The sequence below is a fragment of the Glycine max genome, chromosome 1 (genome assembly GCF_000004515.6).
Source record: "Glycine max cultivar Williams 82 chromosome 1, Glycine_max_v4.0, whole genome shotgun sequence".
Classification (NCBI taxonomy): Eukaryota; Viridiplantae; Streptophyta; class Magnoliopsida; order Fabales; family Fabaceae; genus Glycine; species Glycine max.
This window is the reverse complement of record NC_016088.4, coordinates 45,422,309-45,441,631: the sequence shown is the minus strand read 5'-3', so window position 1 is coordinate 45,441,631 and position 19,323 is coordinate 45,422,309. Positions and strand designations below refer to the sequence as shown.

The 19,323-nt window shown below is 30.2% G+C and overlaps 1 protein-coding gene across 1 annotated transcript; it reads left to right on the top strand.

Annotated features, from left to right (window-relative positions):
- Positions 1-6,979: 6,979 nt before the first annotated feature.
- LOC100170733 (alanine--glyoxylate aminotransferase 2 homolog 2, mitochondrial) lies at positions 6,980-13,614 on the top strand. The gene is made up of 9 exons (XM_003516950.4): positions 6,980-7,341; positions 7,819-8,049; positions 9,857-10,027; positions 11,605-11,748; positions 11,927-12,106; positions 12,476-12,701; positions 12,956-13,069; positions 13,156-13,242; positions 13,335-13,614. The coding sequence occupies exons 1-9, from the start codon at positions 7,111-7,113 to the stop codon at positions 13,376-13,378; spliced, it is 1,428 nt and encodes a 475-aa protein (XP_003516998.1). The 5' UTR covers positions 6,980-7,110; the 3' UTR covers positions 13,379-13,614.
- Positions 13,615-19,323: the final 5,709 nt, after the last annotated feature.

The window sequence follows — 19,323 nt, the reverse complement described above, 5'->3', positions numbered from 1 at the left end:
ACCTTAAATGAAACTACATCAAGGGAGAAGGGTGAACATGATGTTGTCATCATCTGCTCCATAAGGTCAAGACCTATCCCTTTAAACTATGCATCACTGACTGTTGTGACCAAAGAGCAAGTGCAAGATATGATAGGTCAAGCAAAGGACTATTTTGCTAAACAACAAAGGCAAGGAAACGACCAATTTGAGCTCTCCATACAAAACACAATTACTACTCAATTTTCCAACCTCGATGTTGTTCTTCTTCAAAATCTTCAACAGGCTTAAATGATCATGCTAGGAGTTGTTGTTACACCTGCACCCGTGCCTACACTCGTATCCCCAACACTTAAACTTACACCACTACCTCCACTTACTCAACCTCCACCACCACCTCAAGTTCAAGACTGACTATGATGTCCATCATTATTTCTCTCTTCAAATCCATCGTCTTTTTGTTTATGACAAAAGGGGGAGATAAAGAAATTTTGGTTGTAAGCATACTTGATAAATAAAAGTGGTTTGGAGCATTTTTTGTGTTATTTCGTTGTTGCCATACATATATACTAGCATGATTTAGTATTTTTTTTATATCATCATCATTCTACAAAGCTACTGAACTCAAGGGGAGTTTAAATGTTTTACACTTCTCATAATCATGCTTCTCTATATTTTTATCATCTTGATTATGTTTTATGTTAGTCAAAATTTATATATTTTTTCATCATAAAAAAGGGGGAGATGTGGAGTTTAAATGCTTTACACTTCTCATAATCATGCTTCTCTACATTTTTATCGTCTTGATTATGTTTTATGTTAGTCAAAATTTATATTGTTTGTTATCATAAAAAAAGAAAAGATTGCTAGGTCTGGACGACCATTCATACCTTAAACTTTAATGTTTACAAAAAGTATAAATTGTTGATAATTTAATGAGTTGATATTAAGTGGACAGGACTAACTTTGTTAAAGAACTTAATTGTTATCTACATATCTCGTCCATACTCAAATTGGAAAATGTTTTGCTAAGAGATAACCAACATCCAACACGCTGTAAAACCAATAGCATCCACTCGTTACGATAATCAATGTTATACACTAAGTGTGTTCAACACTCACATCCAATTGATATAAGTCTCTTACATACTCTTACATGTGACACCCCGTGAAGTACGAAAAGGTTATGCTAGTAGAAAAGAAAATTGTACATATTCTCACTCTAAAATTCATTTTGTCTCTCTTTATTTGAATTACTAACATTTGAATTTAAGTAAATGACATAATAGAAGAAAATAGAAGGTCTATATAAAATATTCCTCAAGGGTTACATTTGAAGAGAACAAGGAGCACATGCTTCAATGTGACTCTTTTCGTCCAATTGAGACTAACACTCAAATTGCAAATTTTGACAATTTTTGTTTACAAACCGTGACAGTTTTTAACCTCACTATATTTATTATTATTTTACAAAAATAAAATAATTACAATATAAAAATTGATGTTTTAAAATAGTGGTAATTTTTAACCACCAATATATTATCATTTTGAAATTTTAAAAAAAATTACATTCATCAATTGGACAAAAAAGGCCACATTGAAAAAAAAAAATTAAAACTAACTGCTAATTGAAAATTTAAAAAATATAAAAAATTAATTGAACATTTTAAATAAACGAAGATACCAAATTCGTAATTAAATCTATATTCTTCGATAATGTCTTCCCTTTTAGCTGGGTTAACTGACTTAACTCCTAAAATGAGACTAAAATGTAATTTGCAGCTGCATTTATTGCGAAAAGCTTTGGTAACTATTTACAATATTTGCCTTCAATCTCAGTTTGATCTCTTTGCAACAATCTGTACAAAATCACACGCACAATGGTTTAAACTTGAAGCCCTAACTCGTTGTTGTGTCCCTTAGCATTGACTCTTTGATGATCATGGAACATTGATTCCACCGGCAGGGACCCCAACCTTAGTGTGCTGCCGCCACCATTGCTGCACCCACCACCACAACCAAGACTCCTACTTCAGTCTCTGGATTGACCTCAACGAGATCCCTTCGCCTTCCTCTTCCTTGAAGTTGATCGACCAAAAATTTTCTATAATTTTTTTTTATAATAAAAAAATTATGTTAAAATTGTTAACTAGTCGTGGTACAGTGAATCGGATGCATAGCTTTATTGTTTGATCTTTTATTCGAAAAATTATTGTTAGATAAAGACAAAATCCTTTAATTTTAGTCATTAATTTATTTTGCACTTTTATTGCTATCCCGAACCATCTTGGTGTTGTTCCTATCCGTTCCTCGTTAAAGATCATCCATTTTTTTCTCGAACATTCCTATGAAAGTTGTTGGCATATATATCTTAATGGCTTATTGCTTTCGTATTTGGGGATGTTTTGTCCCTTTTTATGAAAATGCTGTCTTCATGATGGGTTCGGTTCAGTGCCTATTATATCAAATTTATAATGACAACCAATAGCCAAATATACATAAACACGTAGACATCAATGATGATGGAAAATTGGTTGTGGAAATCCTACACCGCAAACAAAAACAAAAGTGTCATCAGAATGTTGAAAGCCTACACATTCTCTGATGTGGAAAACCTACAATGCTGAAACTGAACCTTTCTTTTGTATATTTTTATCTCAATAAACAAGGTCTATGAATTGATAATGATTTGGATACATTTAGTTTAATGACATTTTTTACGGTGTTTCCGTTAATTTAGAGGTATTAATACGGTTGATTTTTCGACTAATAAAAATCAAGCTGTATTATTATATTATTATTTTAAAATTTAATGATAATTTGAAAAAAGAAACTTTAGTTTTTTTATAAAATTGTTAACAAAAGATTAATTTAAAGCAAAAAAAGAGAGAGTAAGGATATGCTAATTAGCATAATAACAAGCAATACGATATAACAATAAATCAAGAAAGTGATAAAAAAATTCACAATTTTAAAATTTTGAATCCCATTCTTATTATTTTAAGTCTTTGAATTTTAGATATTTTATATATCTGTCTTATGTTTTTTTTTTATATTGAGAGTTTAATTCTTAATTTGTTTTATATTTCTTGCTTAATTAAAACGTTAAAATTATGCAAAAAAAATTGATAAAACACTGAAAAATAAAATAAAATATAAAATACCTAAAGAGAATTATATATACCTTTTGTATATAAAAAATACATTAAATTATATAAAAATTGAAAAGCACAAAATTGACATATATAACTTTTAAGAGAATCATTTAAAATACCTAAAATTTGTAAAATACAAAGACTTAAAAAAAAGTTAAGAATAAAATTCAAAATTTTAAAATTGGGGATAAAAAATTAATCTTTTAAAATTTCAAAATTGTAGATAAAAAATACCCTTGATTTTTTTTTATCACTCTCTGTATTTTTAGTCACATCTTTTCCCATCATAAAAAGAAAATAAACTTAAAGAGATTAAGTTTGTTTTTTTTCCTTAAATTAATATTTTGTTTTTTTTTAAAAGAAGTAACTTTCTTTTTTTCAAATTATCATTAAATTTTAAAATAATAATATAATAATACAGTTTGATTACTAGTGGTTGAAAAAATCAACTGTATCAATACTCCAAATTAACGGGACACAATAGAAATTCCCTAGCTTAATATATATGCCAACGACTTTTAAGTTTATTTGCTATAATGGGAAAAGATAACCTAAGTACCTTGAAATTTTCCTCTTTTTATAGATATATACCAATTTTATCCTAATTTTAATTTTAGAGTGCTTATTTATAAGAAAATAAAGTTTAAGAAAATTAAATACTCTTTTTTCTTATTTTTATCCGTTTAGGTATTATTTTTTAAATATTTACTTTCCATTTACTAATATATTTAATATATATAAATTATATGAAAATTCATATATTTCTTATATTTAATAAATATTTTATATTCAACAAATATTTTATTTATCAATATTATAACAAGTAATTATATTTTATATTTAATAAATATAATAATAAATTTTTTTTTTATAAATAACCAATAAGCCATTGGTCTTAATGGTACTGGGATTAGTTCTCTTAAACAAGGTCTTTAGTGAAGCCTTATGAAGGAAAAAATGTGATTATGAATTTATGATAGAAGACCAACTGAAGGTAACTAATTATGTTTCAAATGAATCTTAACCATTAACAAAACTTATGCATACTCCATGTCCATATGTAATCCAGAAAATTTGTTTATAGATAGATATTATTTTTTTCCATATATATAGATTGATATGAAAAATTATATTTTTTAAAAAAATTATTTATTCTAATGAATCTATTTTATTTGATAATATAACATTTAATAATACATTTAATATTAATTAATATCATTAATTAATAAATACACTAAATGATACCATATAAAATAATTTCTATTTTAAAATATATTTTTAAACTATTTTTGTAAAATGATAATTTTTCTTAATTTATATATGTTTAGGTAAGAATTTTTAATTTTTACTATCCATTTACTAATATATTTCTAATATATAAATTATATAATAATTCATGTAAATTTAATAAATATTTTATATTCTTAAATATAATATTTTTTGGTACATATTCCATAAATATAATATTTATCAATATTATTATAGTTAATTGTATTTAATATTTAATAAATAAATAATTAATTCAAATTTAAAAATCTGTATGTATGTAAATATACTAATAATTTGTTGATCAAAGTAAAATTAAGTTTAAATCGCTAAAGGTCCAACTAAATTTTCTGGTGTAAATTATCCATTGACAAAAGCCAATATTCATAGAAAGAAAAATGTATAGATATTAATTTTGTAATTATTTATTTTAATTTTTTTGTAATAATTACTTTTTCATTTCATGTACATATATCCGTATGAAAAAGCTATATTTAATAAAAAAATACTAAACCTATTTAATTTAATATCAGTAATGTTGATTAAATATTATATTTAATGAATGCAGTAATTAATATTATACAAGAAATTTGCATTTCAAATATATTTTATCAACTAAATTCTTTTTTTAAAATAAAAATAATGAATAATTCAATTTAGGCATATTTATGTATTATTTTTAAATTTATAGTTTTTATTTAATAATATAATTTTTTATACAGTATAGAAAAAGTCATATATTTACTAAATATAAATATTTTGTTACATGAATGTATTGAATATTGATACTCAAGATTGATTGATATACATAAAAGATGAGTAAGTATTTGAGTTCACATTAATTCACGCAACTTACTTAATCAATTAAGTTAAATTTGTTACTTATGATAGAATACTTTTGCAAATGGAATAAACATCTTGTACAATGACAAAAGGTCCAAATCTAGTGAGACCATATGAAAATTTATATTTTAAATGAAAAAAATCCTTTATTTTGTTTTAGAAATATAATTAAAAAATTAATTTAAATAAATTCATACTGTAGTATTGTCTATAGTTATTTAATCGTAATTCTTTTTATAATATATTTTTCTTTTATAAAAATATTTTAAAATCATATTTATGTCAATTTATAGTCAACTTAGAGTATTCACAATAGGAGCTATTTAATAGATTGCTTATAAAAAATTTATTTTATGTGTTATATGTAATTTTGAGTTGTTTAAAATTTGAGAGAGTTATTTATATAAATTTGTAATAGTACTAAATATAAGAGAGAGAAAAGAGATTATTTGTGAATCAAGTAACTTAATAAAAATATGCATGTGAGAGAAAATTAATTGAGTTGCTTAAAATTGAGTTAACATAAATTGGATTGTTAACCATAAAGACCATTGGAGATGCTTTAACAATAAAAGAATATTTACACTAGTATATTAAAACTAAACTCTAGGGGTGTTCACTAATGTCTATTAGTTACCCAATCTGACTTAATTATATTGAGTTTGAATTTTTTTAAAGTGTTTGGATCAAACCGAACCATTCAATAAAGATTCGATTATAATTGAATTGAATAATGATTTTTTTATTGTTTTTAACTCGACTTAACTCATAACATATGATTGAATTTATTAATATATATATATATATATATATATATATATATATATATATATATTATTAAATACAAAATACATTAATTTTTAGTTCACATAGTTTATTAAATTAAATTACCCATATTTTTTTCTTTTTAAAGTTGTTATTTTTATCTTTGTCTTGAGTTTGTTTATGTTTTTCTCATGTTAATACAATATTTTATTTCCATCTAAAATAAAAATATTATATTAATATTGAGATCATCAATTCTATTAATAAATTATTTTCATAATTTAATCTTTTTTAGTATATTTAGTCATTATATAGTTACAAAATTTTAGATAAAAATAAATTATTATTATAAAAAAAATATTTTACAAATAAAAAAAATATTTTAAAAATATTCATATTTATTTAACCCAATCAGACCTAATCAATGAAATTGATTTGGGTTGGACTTATAAAAATTTGTACATACTTAACCAGACCTAACATATACAATTTTAATTAAGTTGAATAACGAATTTAATCAAATCTGATCAAACCCACAAACAATTCTATTAAACCCCACAATTAACTAGAAAATAAATGGAATAAATAATATTCAAATTCAAAGAAATTTATATTTTGTTTTATATCAATATATATTACAACAAAAAATCCTCCCCATTTTTTTAGGCATGTGACTTTTTGGTAAATCAAAATCTTTATTTCTCCTTCAATTAGAAAGAAAATTGTGAAATTGGCACATTACCCACCCATTCATGCTATTATCCCATTTAACAAAACTCCAACCTTGCATGGTAGTAAGTAAATTATGGTCGGGTACAGAAAAAAAAATGTCCCAGTTGAGTGAATATAGACAAAACCTTATTTAATTATTTTAAAACAGTAAATTCCAAAACTGTAATTTTCACCAACTTCGAGGGTAATCCATATTACTCACCCACTCAAATCTGCGCACGTCATCACCCTCTCACTGTTCTTCTCCCTATATAACACTTCCCCATTCATCCTTCTTTGTCATTCTCCATTTCCACACTCTCATCAGATTCGGGTCGGGTTAGCGTTATCGGATAACTTCGCCCATAAATTCTCTGTTTACGGGGCGAAAATGACAGTATTCTTAGCCACGAGGCTCGTGTTGCGGAGATCCCCGCCGCTTCTCTGGCGGCGCAGCTTTTCTCGGGCGGCGGTAGAGGCCGAAAAGGACACTGTTGCCGTGCCGTCGCTTCCGTTGTTCGATTACTCTCCGCCTCCGTATGCGGGGCCCACCGCTGACGAGATTCTGGCAAAGCGCAGGGAGTATCTGAGTCCTTCCATCTTGCACTTCTACAAGAATCCCGTGAGTCCGCGCACCATCCGATTATTTCCCCATAAATATGATAAGAGTTTAACGTTCATTCACTTGATTAGTGTATCAGTAACTCATAAAAATCTCCGTGTAGAAGCTTTAGATAATATTGATCGGACAACGGTCTAAAAATTGAATTGATCGGACGAACGAATTAGTGTGTTTCGATTGCCGATTTCAATCTCGGCCTATATCCAACCGTCATTCAAGGAAGCATTTTTTTTTTTCCTTTCTTTTACAGTGAAAGTTGTTGAGTTTGTGTCATATATACACCCCGTTTAAAACGGTAAGCAAACAAGCTTTTATTCTTAAAAAAGAAATGTGAGTGAATGTACCAATAGTTTAATGTTTTTTGTTATTAAACAAATAAGTTACGAAAAACCGATACACATTTAATTTTTTTTTTCTGCAACAATATATAATTAATGAGAAAGAAATGATTCTGTGGGGGGTGGGGTGGTGGTGCAGGTGAACATAGTGGAGGGTAAGAAGCAGTACCTGTTTGACGAGAAGGGGAGAAGGTACGTGGATGCGTTTGGAGGGATTGCTACGGTGTGCTGCGGGCACTGTCACCCTGATGTGGTCGAAGCCATAGTCAACCAAACCAAAAAGTTGCAGCACTCCACAGTTCTCTACCTTAACAACGCCATCGCCGATTTCGCTCAAGCTTTGACTTCCAAGCTTCCCGGTAATCTCAAGGTTTGCTCCCTTTTTCCACCCTCTTTTCGTTACAGAGTTATTTTATTTGATTTAATTACTGATCACTGTAAGGAAAAATGTAAGTTGGATTAAATGCAAAAAGTCATAGATTTGATATATGTGTTAATAGAAATTAACTTTTTAATAAATTTAATAAATTAACATTTACTTATAAAAAATCTGATTTGATCACTATACATGATAACTCTTTAACATGTGTTTATTCCTGCATAAGCCTATGAGTTACTTAGTTTTGTTATAGTTAAATATGAAAACTAGCTTTTCCAGATTTTTTTGTTTTACCAGATTTTTTTGTTTTATAAAAATATTAAAACTGAATTTTTGAAATGTCTTTTATTCTTTTGAAACTTTCATGATTGTCATAATTTTTTAGTTTAAAAACTTGTTATATATATATATATATATATATATATATATATATATATATATATAAATAAATAAATAAAACTTCCCCCTTTTTGCGATTTAAATGACGATAAACGTGAATGAGAAACGTTACTTTCAACGTTAACAATAATTGTTTCTTTATTCTTATTTGCAAATATAAAATTATAACATTTCCCAAACCAACAGGCCAGGGATAGATGAGATTTTGTTTTTATTAAGCAGTGGCGGAACTTGAATTCATTGTATGACGGGAAAAAAGTTAAATTTTTATTTTAAGATCAAAGATGGTATGAATTATTCATTGTGAATCATTAGAGGCTCAGAGTCAATAAAAAATTGTTTTAAAAAACATTTTTACTGCTTCTGGCTAGAAAGGAAAGAAAAAAGCGAACCAAAACTAAGGACTATTTTGTACAAAGTTACTTTTGCTCGGATTTAAAATTTTAATAATGCCTTGATTATTGAGGAAAATTTAATCTTACGAGGGATATGACTACTACTTAAACAATAATAATCGTAACTAAAACAATTATTTGTGTTAACATGTGCCTTTTGACTGAAATACTTTTGAGAAGGTGTACGTAACTAAAATGAATTTTGTTAATTTGGTATGGGATGCAATAGACAAAAGAAATCACCCAGATAAATAATAGTTGTTCTTACGTCTTACTCCAAAATTGGAGGATCCTTAGCTCCAATATCCATATGAAGTTCAAAATTTTGGGAGCTGCTGCCACGTAAGCCACTATCCCAAGAGATGGGCATGTTTTAATGATCGAGGTAGAGTTTGGTATTTTATTTGTTTTTTTTTTCTTTGCTTCTCGGTATTTTATTTGTAAAATATTGTTTCCTTTGTCCATATATAAGTATGTTAACGGGGTTAATGGGATTGAGACGCCATTCGTTGCGTGGCATGGTATCGATGCTAGCACATGGTTTAGTACCAACCAATAAATAATATGCATGTCATTGTTCTGTCAAAAAAAATGCATGTCATTGTCGCACGATAGATATATAAACGATCAATGTTAAGTTTACAGTGAAAAATAAAATAAAAAATCTCCACTATCAACATTAAAATAACACAAACTATGAAATATGATTATTTATAGGAATATTATCGGGCTACTAATTATATTTGCTGAACTATATATTTCTCAATTTAATTTTAATCAGAGAACCACGTTTGAAACTGCTAGTATAATAGATTTACTAGATACTGTTTCAATATTAGATATTTCTTTTAGTATCCTTTCAATTTGATGTGTGAATTAGGTGGCTAGTGAAAATAATGGAATTAATAAAGATATTTATATTTATTTTTTATGAGTACATTTTGATTTAAGTTGAGATTATAATAAACCCTTTGTCTTTGTGTTCTTAATTATCTTACTCTCAGGTGGTGTTTTTCACAAACTCTGGAACAGAAGCAAACGAATTGGCGATACTGATTGCAAGGTTATACACAGGGTGTCATGACATAATATCTCTAAGGAATGCTTATCATGGTAATGCAGCTGGGACAATGGGAGCTACAGCTCAAAGCATCTGGAAATTTAATGTAGTACAGGTATAAGCAAATAAATATTTATTAGTGTATTTTAAAATATTATATAGGATTTTTTTTAAAATACTACTTACATGAAATCCTGTACAGAAATTAACCCCAAAACAAACGAAAAGCAATACAAGTAGTGTTAAGAAAAATAAAATAAAAAGATTCCCCGTTTACGGTGAATGAATCATATCTCTTTTCTTTCATTTCTTTGAAACAAATAATTTAAAAATCAACCAGGCCACAAGTGCACGTAATTGATGGCATAGTTGAGTGGAATGTCACATCTTGGTAGCTAACTCATTTTTTAAAACATCAACATCAACGCTGTTTAGCTACAATAATGGACTGGTCACTGGTGTCACGGGTTACAGGTAGCTACGTATCAAGTATCGAGTATCAACCACTAAAGGGAAGTTCATATTTAAAATGGAATTTTATATTTTATTTTAATCCTTCGATTCATAAAAAAAAACTTCATTAATTTAAAATTCAATTAGAATGTAAATAAAATTTAATAAAAAATTATTATTATAAAAAATAAACTTAAATAATATCTAAATAATTTAATTTTAACACATTAATTACTTATGTTAGTTTGTTAAATTGACTTTAGTACTTTATAGTGGGTTGAAAATTTTATATTGACTACTTATATACTAAAAAATAGTGTATAATTTAATAATTGTTGTTAAACTTATGAATGATCTCATCATACTAAAAAATGTTTAATCTTGCATGTTTTATGAAATATCCCGTCCTCAACATAATTTGAGAGTATGTTGGAGATTCCACCTTAGCTCTAATATATATAATTAAAAATAAGAAAAGAAATAATGCTCCCTTATTTGTTTGGATTGAGTTAAATCGACACTCAAATTTTAAGAAATGGAAACTAACGTTCCATATTATAGTCCTAAGTGCCGTCTGCTTCAAGATTTGAAAGTCCACCATCCCATGAGCAAATGATATCGCAACTATGTCGTGTCTGATTTGGCTTCTTTTAATAGAGTAAAGATATATAAAATGTTCCTATCTTTGGAATTTTACAGTTTCATACGAATATATCATCAAATTTATAGGACTCTTAAAGATAAGTTTTATGTTCTTGGAGTAGTGTATTTCTCATTAGTACTACGGAAGTAATGTGCTCTCTTCCTTGCTTGTACCCAATTAAACTCGATTATTTTTTATTTTATATTGTGATAAAAAATTATATTTAATTTCATTACGTTTTTTATACTCGTGCTTTTAACCTATTCATATTATATTTTGACATCTTGTTTTTTAATTTTTGATATTTATTAATTGCATTAAAAAAATTCTTATGGTGGTCATTTGATCAAGTTGTTTTGTTAAATGTTATCACAGTTGAATATGAAAAAAAAATCTAAAATGTAAGAACTAAAACTTGAATTGTTTAAAAGCTACGATTCCCACAAGCTCAATTAACTTAATTAAGCCAGCATGTTATGTATCATTTGTTGGTTTTGCCTATTCTGTCTGTTGTAATCCTCAACCATTTTGGCTATGAATCTGAACATGTATTGCACTGTTTACCTAATATGTTCTTGTGCTGGCATTGTCAACAGAGTGGTGTTCATCATGCAGTAAATCCAGACCCTTATAGAGGCATTTTCGGTTCTGATGGAGAGAAGTATGCAAGAGATGTACAAGATATCATTAACTTCGGAACTTCTGGAAATGTTGCAGCCTTCATTTCTGAAGCCATACAGGTATCAGGCCAAAATCAAATGCATATTATAGACAGATCCAACTTTCTTCTTCCTTTTTGCTTTTTCTTTCCTTTTTATATTGTTGCATGCCCTGAGTAAGTAACAAGATATAATAAATTAATTTATGATTAAAGGAATAACAATAACACACCTTGATACTGTTTTTTGTTTGTGATAGGGAGTGGGGGGTATCATTGAATTGGCTCCTGGTTACTTGCCAGCTGTGTACAATACCATTAAAAAAACAGGAGGACTTTTCATTGCTGATGAGGTTCAGGCTGGCTTTGGTCGCACTGGTAGCCATTTCTGGGGATTTGAGGCCCACAATGTTGTTCCTGACATAGTGACAATGGCTAAGGTATCTTTTCTATTGGTGTTGCTGATATGAGCGCAGTTAGCTAAGTTTCAAGTTGTGGTTGTAGTCACAGTTGCAATTTCGTTACGATCCTTGACATTGCGCGAAATTGCAGACAAATGTGGCTGCAATTGCAGTCACAATGCGGTTGTGGAGAATCCAAAACCAAAATGCTTGATGTTGTGGCTGAAATTGTGATTGCGAACTGTTTTTATAAAAACCTTGTTGGTTAAGTTGATTACTAATACTTTCTAAAACCGTACAATATGCACCAAAAAATACTTATTTATCTGATCATGAAATGATAAGAAGGCATAAACTTGTGAATGCACGAATGTCTAATCTGTTGGCCTCTTTATTCTAATTTGGCAGGGCATTGGAAATGGCATTCCCCTTGGTGCTGTTGTAACTACTCCTGAGATCGCAGAGGTCTTAACCCGCCGGAGCTACTTTAACACATTTGGTGGCAACCCTGTTTGTACTGCTGCAGGGTTGGCTGTTTTAAAAGTAATAGAGAAAGAGCAGCTTCAACAAAACGCGTTTGTGGTTGGATCCTATTTGAAAGAAAGGCTCACTGCCCTCAAGGACAAATATGAATGTAATATTTTTCACCACTTCTTATTCCTTCCCATTATAATTATACATACATATAGGAATTCCTTCTAAGCAGAATTAGGTTATGTTTGGATAAAAGTTGGGAACATACTTTTGGGAATTCCAATTTAGCATAAAAGAAGATGAAAGAATTTGTTACTTTAAGAGTAAAACTACTTTTGAGCTCCCCCAAGTCACATCCAAACATGATTTCATTTTTTTCTAAAAATTTTATAACCAAACTGGTTTCTTCTGCAGTAATTGGTGATGTGAGGGGAAGAGGCCTAATGCTAGGAGTTGAACTTGTCACTGATCGTGAACTTAAAACTCCAGCAAAAGGTGAAACGCTGCATGTAATGGACCAAATGAAAGGTAAAATCCATATCCCTCTACATACGTATTTTGGTTCTAGCCATACTTTTCTTCTATAACTAACCTGCCATTCTGCATTACTACAGAATTAGGAGTACTTATTGGTAAGGGTGGTTACTATGGAAATGTCTTCAGAATTACACCCCCGTTGTGTTTCACCAAAGAAGATGCAGGTTAGACTCGGCCTCAATGTCTCTCTTTGTTAGCACTATACAGCATGTACTAGTTTGTGTTACTTACAATTTGTGTATTCTGTTGGTTGCAGACTTTGTAGCAGACGCAATGGACTTGACCTTGTCTAGAATGTGAAGCTGAGCCAAGATCCTAGCTTTAATAAAAGTCTATTATATCATAAATGAAACTGTATTATCTCATCTCCATAGCTGGTAAAAATTACATAGATGCAGACTTATATAGCTAAAATAGCAGACCAATCTACTGTGATCTTAGGCTATGCATGAGCCAACAACTCGTTGTCTCTTGTTTGATGTTTATCTTTCCAAATGAATGAGCCAACAACTCGTTGTCTCTTGCTTTGTCGTTTATCTTTTCTCGTAGCATGTTATTAGCTTAATATCTTTTTCACTATTGCCTATCATTTCCCATGACCCCATCTCTATTTACTTATTATTGCCAAAACTGATAATTTGGCAATTGGAAGTTTCTAGCAAATAACAGCACATTCTTCATAGAAAAAAAAAGTTATTTCGTTTGCTTTGGCCAGCTTCTATTATAAAGTATGCCCCAGCCCCACGACATGGGTAGAGCTTAGAACAAAGCTTCATTTTAAAATGTTTGTCTGCCTTATCTATTGTGATTTGTGACACAGTTCTATTGGTACCTTCATGGGACCATATTTCGTTTTACATCATTGCTTATCTGGGTTCTGAGTTATGCGCGTCCACCTTTGTTTTCTTTAATTAATTTCCAAAAATTTGATAGTTTATTTTTTATTTTTTTATTTTATTTTATTTAATAAACCAAGGTTAGCTGACTTCACCTTAGAGCTTGCAATTCCAACTAGATTGACACCCCAAACACTAAAGATTCTCAGCCACCAACCAAGAAATGCATTCTAAAGGAAAGAAAATACAAAAGACCATGGGGGCAAACCCATGGGAGGGAAATCAAGAGAATGTATAGTTAGACAAACCTATTCTATTTCTATTCAACTCTGCTGCAATGAAAATAGGAGCAGAATTCCACCAACAAAAATCATTGAGAGAAGAAGCAAAATGGGCTAGTTTGTCTGTACAAATATTGTCTTCTCTAAAGATGTGACCTACTACAAAAAGTATATTTTTGTTAACTCTAAACAGTATAACAAAAGTATGATTGGAAAAAGTTTGCACTACCAGAATGAAGTTACTTTCCAGTCAGAGGTTTCTCTAAGTATAACCATCATTTTTTTCATATTGATTTAAGGCAAAGAACATTCTTTGACATTGATCATAGGCTTTGGTTGATATTGAGAATCATTAATTAATTGTGAAAAAAATTTCATTAGAACTGAGATTGAGAAAAATTGGTACTAGTGAATCATAATTCTTAGTCACTTTTACTATCACTTGAATCTCTCTCCTGCAATAGTTTATTTGTTTTTTCTTTTAAAAATCAAAAACCACAAAAATACTTAAATCTTCTTTTGAATTATCTCAATTGTTTAGTTTATTTTTGTGGTTTTTGATATTTAAAAGAAAAAATAAATAAACTTTTGCAAGAAAGAGATTTAAGTGATAATAAAAGTGACATGAGATTATGATTTACTAGTACCAATTTTTTTTCAAATTCAGTTATAACGAAATTCCTTTCATTGTTAATTACCGATTCTCAAAGTCAACTAAAACCTATAATTAAGGTCGAATGATACTCTTTGTCTTAAATTAATACTCCAATGATCATGGATATATCAATTTAAGTCAAAGGATATAATCAATCCATGGATGATCAATTAAGGATTAACTAATTTATTGGAGATTACCAAAACAGTTTGATCATGCAATTTAGTATAAAACATTCTCTACTTAGGTCTACCAAAAATACGCAAATGATCACCACGGTACATTAAATTAAGCATAGGATTGATCAATTCCCAAATAAACAATAAAAATGAAAAAGAAAATTAATTAACATAAAACATTGAGGAATTCCATTAAGAACAGAAAAATGAGTACAATTAGACAGTTACATCATCACCCAAATTAGGTTGACTAGCCGCTCATGATCAAAGTAAAACTAAAAAGCCTATGAGAAATTAGCATAGACATACCACAAGGTAGGAACGATGATTAGGATCCATCCTCATGATGTTGTCCACGCTTCAAAACTTTCAAAACCCCTTAAAGTGTTCTCAAATTTATAAATTAGGTCAAAGATACAGAAAATAGTCCATATTTATAGCTTTAAAGATATTAGCTAGAAAGATACACTATGGTTGTGCTGAACTCCACCACGGTCGCGGTTGGAAACTTGTGACGTTGAAGCTTTGAGACGTTGTGAAATGACTACATCCCTTATGGTGTGGCCTACGACTGTCATCCAAGGCTTACACTATTCAGAAGGGATGTCATCATTTTACCATGACCGTCATGTTCACCACGAATGTGTTAGATGTACTACAGCCGATTAAGTGGCAAAGTCTTCAAACAAATCTCCAGGCAAGAGTACGAGTTTTCACTCTTTTTACTTAATTAAGAAGCTATACTCTCCAAGACAAAACTAACACCTAAAATGAATTTTGCCAAGAAAATGATGCAAATGACTCAAAAACTCACAAACATAACTGAAGAAAGTGGTTTATCACCCTTGTCCTAAGCTTTTTCAATAGCGAGGATAGCATCCATAAACTCTAACAACAACTGAATTTTTTTACCCAAGTTGGCTGTGCAATAGCCTAAGAAGCTACCTATATGATTTCTGAAGATGCCAGCCCAGCCCGCTACCCCCGGACAGCCCAAGGGCGATTCGTCTGAGTTGCACTTGACCCAATTCTCTTTGGGCAGATACCACATGACCTCCTTAATCCTGTCAGCTCTTCTGGGATGACCGTTGATGTCAAGCTTCTTCATGATTTGGAACTCAGATATAGAGGAGTTCATAACTGCCTTGGTGTGATTTCCTGTCATCTTAATCTTGCTGGAAATCATGGAGATTGCAGAAGAGAAAGGGACCAACTTATTGTGAAAATGCAATTGGTTTCTGCTATACCAGATGGCACCACACAACGAAACTTATTGATGCTAGGAAAACGTCCTTCATCTGAGGGGACCAGGAAGATCTTTCAAAAGCTAGGATAGTAAAACTGGATTGTGTATCTATGTGGCAAGATAGAAGTGAACCCCGCCAATTCCACAAACTATCCGCGAAACTGTATCTCGACATTAAATGATCATAGGATTCACAATTCTTGCCGCAAAGACTACGCATGGAAACAATGGTAACTCTTCTATCCCACAAATGGTCATCCATAGGAAGTAGGAAGTAGAAGGCATGAGTCTTCACACAACAAAGGATGCGGAAGGATAAATTTGGGGTGTCATTTTCTTGAAACAGAGGATAGGCGCAGGCTGAGGCGTCACAAAAGAGTAAGCTAGCTTTAAAGTGAGCTCACCTGATTCGGATGGATTCCAGATGAGAATGTCCCAACCCACCATCAGCTTTAGGACAACAAAGCTTGTGCCAAGAAACAATACAAAGCCTTTTATTCAGCACTTCCCTAGACCAAATGAAATTTCTAGTCCAACAGTCAATGTCTTTCAAAAGACAAAACCTGCCAAGCATATACAGAGAAACTGTATAGAAGCATACCGTGAATGACAGAGTTGACAAGCTGAATTCTCCCCATTATGGACAAAATGGAGCCCTTCCAAGAGGCCAACTTACACTTAATTTTATCAGCAACGCAATAGAGGTGCCTTCTCGTTGGCTTCCCTTTGAAGATAGGGACTCCAAAATAGTTGAAAGGGATATCACTATGGAAGTACTGAAGCAAATCAGAGATAACACGCAGCCTTTGACCAGGAATAGATCCAATAAAGATTTTAGACTTGTGCTTGCTAATCACTTGACCAAAACTATCCTTATAAAGCTGAAAAAAATTTATGAGATTATGCACATTTCTGGAGGTCCCCTTGCAAAAAATCATTATGTCATCTGCGTGCATGACATGAGACCGCGTTAAAGACCCCATTGGGACGGATCATAGGTAGCAACTTTCCTTCAGAAATCAACATAGATAGTTCCCTGCTCAAGACATCTTTGGCGATACAAAGAGGGGGATAGGGGATCTCCTTGTCTTACACCCCTTTGACAAGAGAAGAAACCCACAGGTTCTCCATTAACAGAGATAGAGAGCTTTGCAGATAATAAAATTACTCGGATCCAATTACAAAAGGTGTGGCTATACCCAAATTTATTTAGGACAGAGATGAGGAAGTCCCTGTCCAGGGTATCAAAAGCCTTCACAATGTCGATCTTTAAGGCCAAGTTCCCACCAAAGACTTTTTTGTCTAACATATTTATAACTTCTGAAGTGACACAAGTGCAGTCCTTGATAGTTTAAATAGATAAAGAAAGGAAGATATAAAATAAGTCTAGATATGAGATGCTATTCAGTAAAATTTGAAACTCCACATTTGTGGGCTACCTTCAATAGCAAAATTTCACGGTCTGGATCTTTCTACCAAAGATGGGTTTTTGATTTTGTGACATGTTTTCTATGAATAATTATTGAATTGATTTATATGAAGAATGGATCTTTAGTGTTGCTTCTGTGCAAATGGTATAAACGTGAACAAACTGATCATATCTTAGCATAAAGCTTATAAACCAAGCTTAATCCTTGTTAATTTAAGTCTTTACAAAACATCAGTAATAGTAAGATTGGGTTGATCATAGAATAGTAGAAACATCATCTATTGTTAATGCACTGAAATTTCTGATTTAGTTGCTGAATTTTCTTATGTGTATTTATTTTTATGCTTTATGCAGCGTAGTAAGTGTGTGTTCAGTAAGTGTGTTGACTCTTGCTGGAGTGTGTTTTAAGCTTTGTATTTATGATGGGTAGATGAGCTAAGTAACTATTGTTCTGTTTTATGAGAATATATGTATTGGACACCAATCATTTCAACTACTGCATGAATGAATATCGGACTTCCACTTCTTTTTTGAGAGCATTTTTCTTATTTATGAGTTTGTGAATCTCTTGTGCCAACATATATTGGGTAAAAAAAAAAGTAGAAACAACAAATAATTTTGTTTCAGACTTTCAAGAGTCGATGTGGTATGTTCTATAGTTTTAATATGGCCGCATTTGTTCTTCTTCTGTCTATCTTAGGGTGGGAATAAAAGCAAGTCTCAAGTTATGACTAAATTATCTAAAACACTAATATTTGTGACTTCAAATTCCATATTTGAAAAGAGAACAAAACAAGATACAAGGTTAAAAATATTACGTTCGATTTTGTTCCAATATGTGTCCAAAAGCTAGAAAATATGAGGGAGAATTTTTTTTCTAAAACAATACTCCCTTCAGTTTTTTTTTTTCCTAAATATGCCCGCATATATTTTTCTTATATTTGAATATGGAGGGAGTAAATTTTGGAAAGAGAACAAAACAAGACACAAAGTTAAAAAAAATATATTCCCATCATACGCAAATATAAGAAAAAAAATATAATTTTATACTAATTAAAAAATAATTAAGTTCATTTTTTTTATTTCACATGAAAAAGAATTACATTTCCTAAACTATCCTTAATCATAATGATCACATTTAAATAAACAAAAGGATATTTTTGTAACAATGACATTAAATAAAATTAAATTAGTTGAAATTTGCTTCTTCTTTTATTTGTGTAAAATTAAAACACAACGAAAAAAAAAACCAAGATTACAACTTACCAGAGGATGTACTCAAATGGATCCAGAAATCTTATAAAGGGGTTCAAAATTTTCTTATAATTATTTAAATGTATAACTTTTAATCTTGAAACTAATTTTTACACATAAAATTGAAACTAATTTTTATATTAAACCATAATAACTTTAATTTTTATCATAATAATAGTAATAACAACAACAAACACACATCTAGTTCTACATAATTTTACATTAATCACTCTAAACATTACAATAGAACAACGAAAGATGCTTCATCTAAGCCGGACAAGTATCGAAAATGTCATTGAAGATGTTGTGGAAGATCCTTGCCTTACCAACCAATCAGCACACTAATTCAACATTTATATTTGTAG

Excerpts from the sequence above, each read along its gene's own strand:
- LOC100170733 (XM_003516950.4), top strand. The coding sequence starts at position 7,111 with ATGACAGTATTCTTAGCCACGAGGCTCGTGTTGCGGAGATCCCCGCCG. Across the intron at positions 8,050-9,856 it reads AGCTTCCCGGTAATCTCAAG|GTGGTGTTTTTCACAAACTC; the intron begins GTTTGCTCCCTT and ends TCTTACTCTCAG. Across the intron at positions 12,702-12,955 it reads CCTCAAGGACAAATATGAAT|TAATTGGTGATGTGAGGGGA; the intron begins GTAATATTTTTC and ends TTTCTTCTGCAG.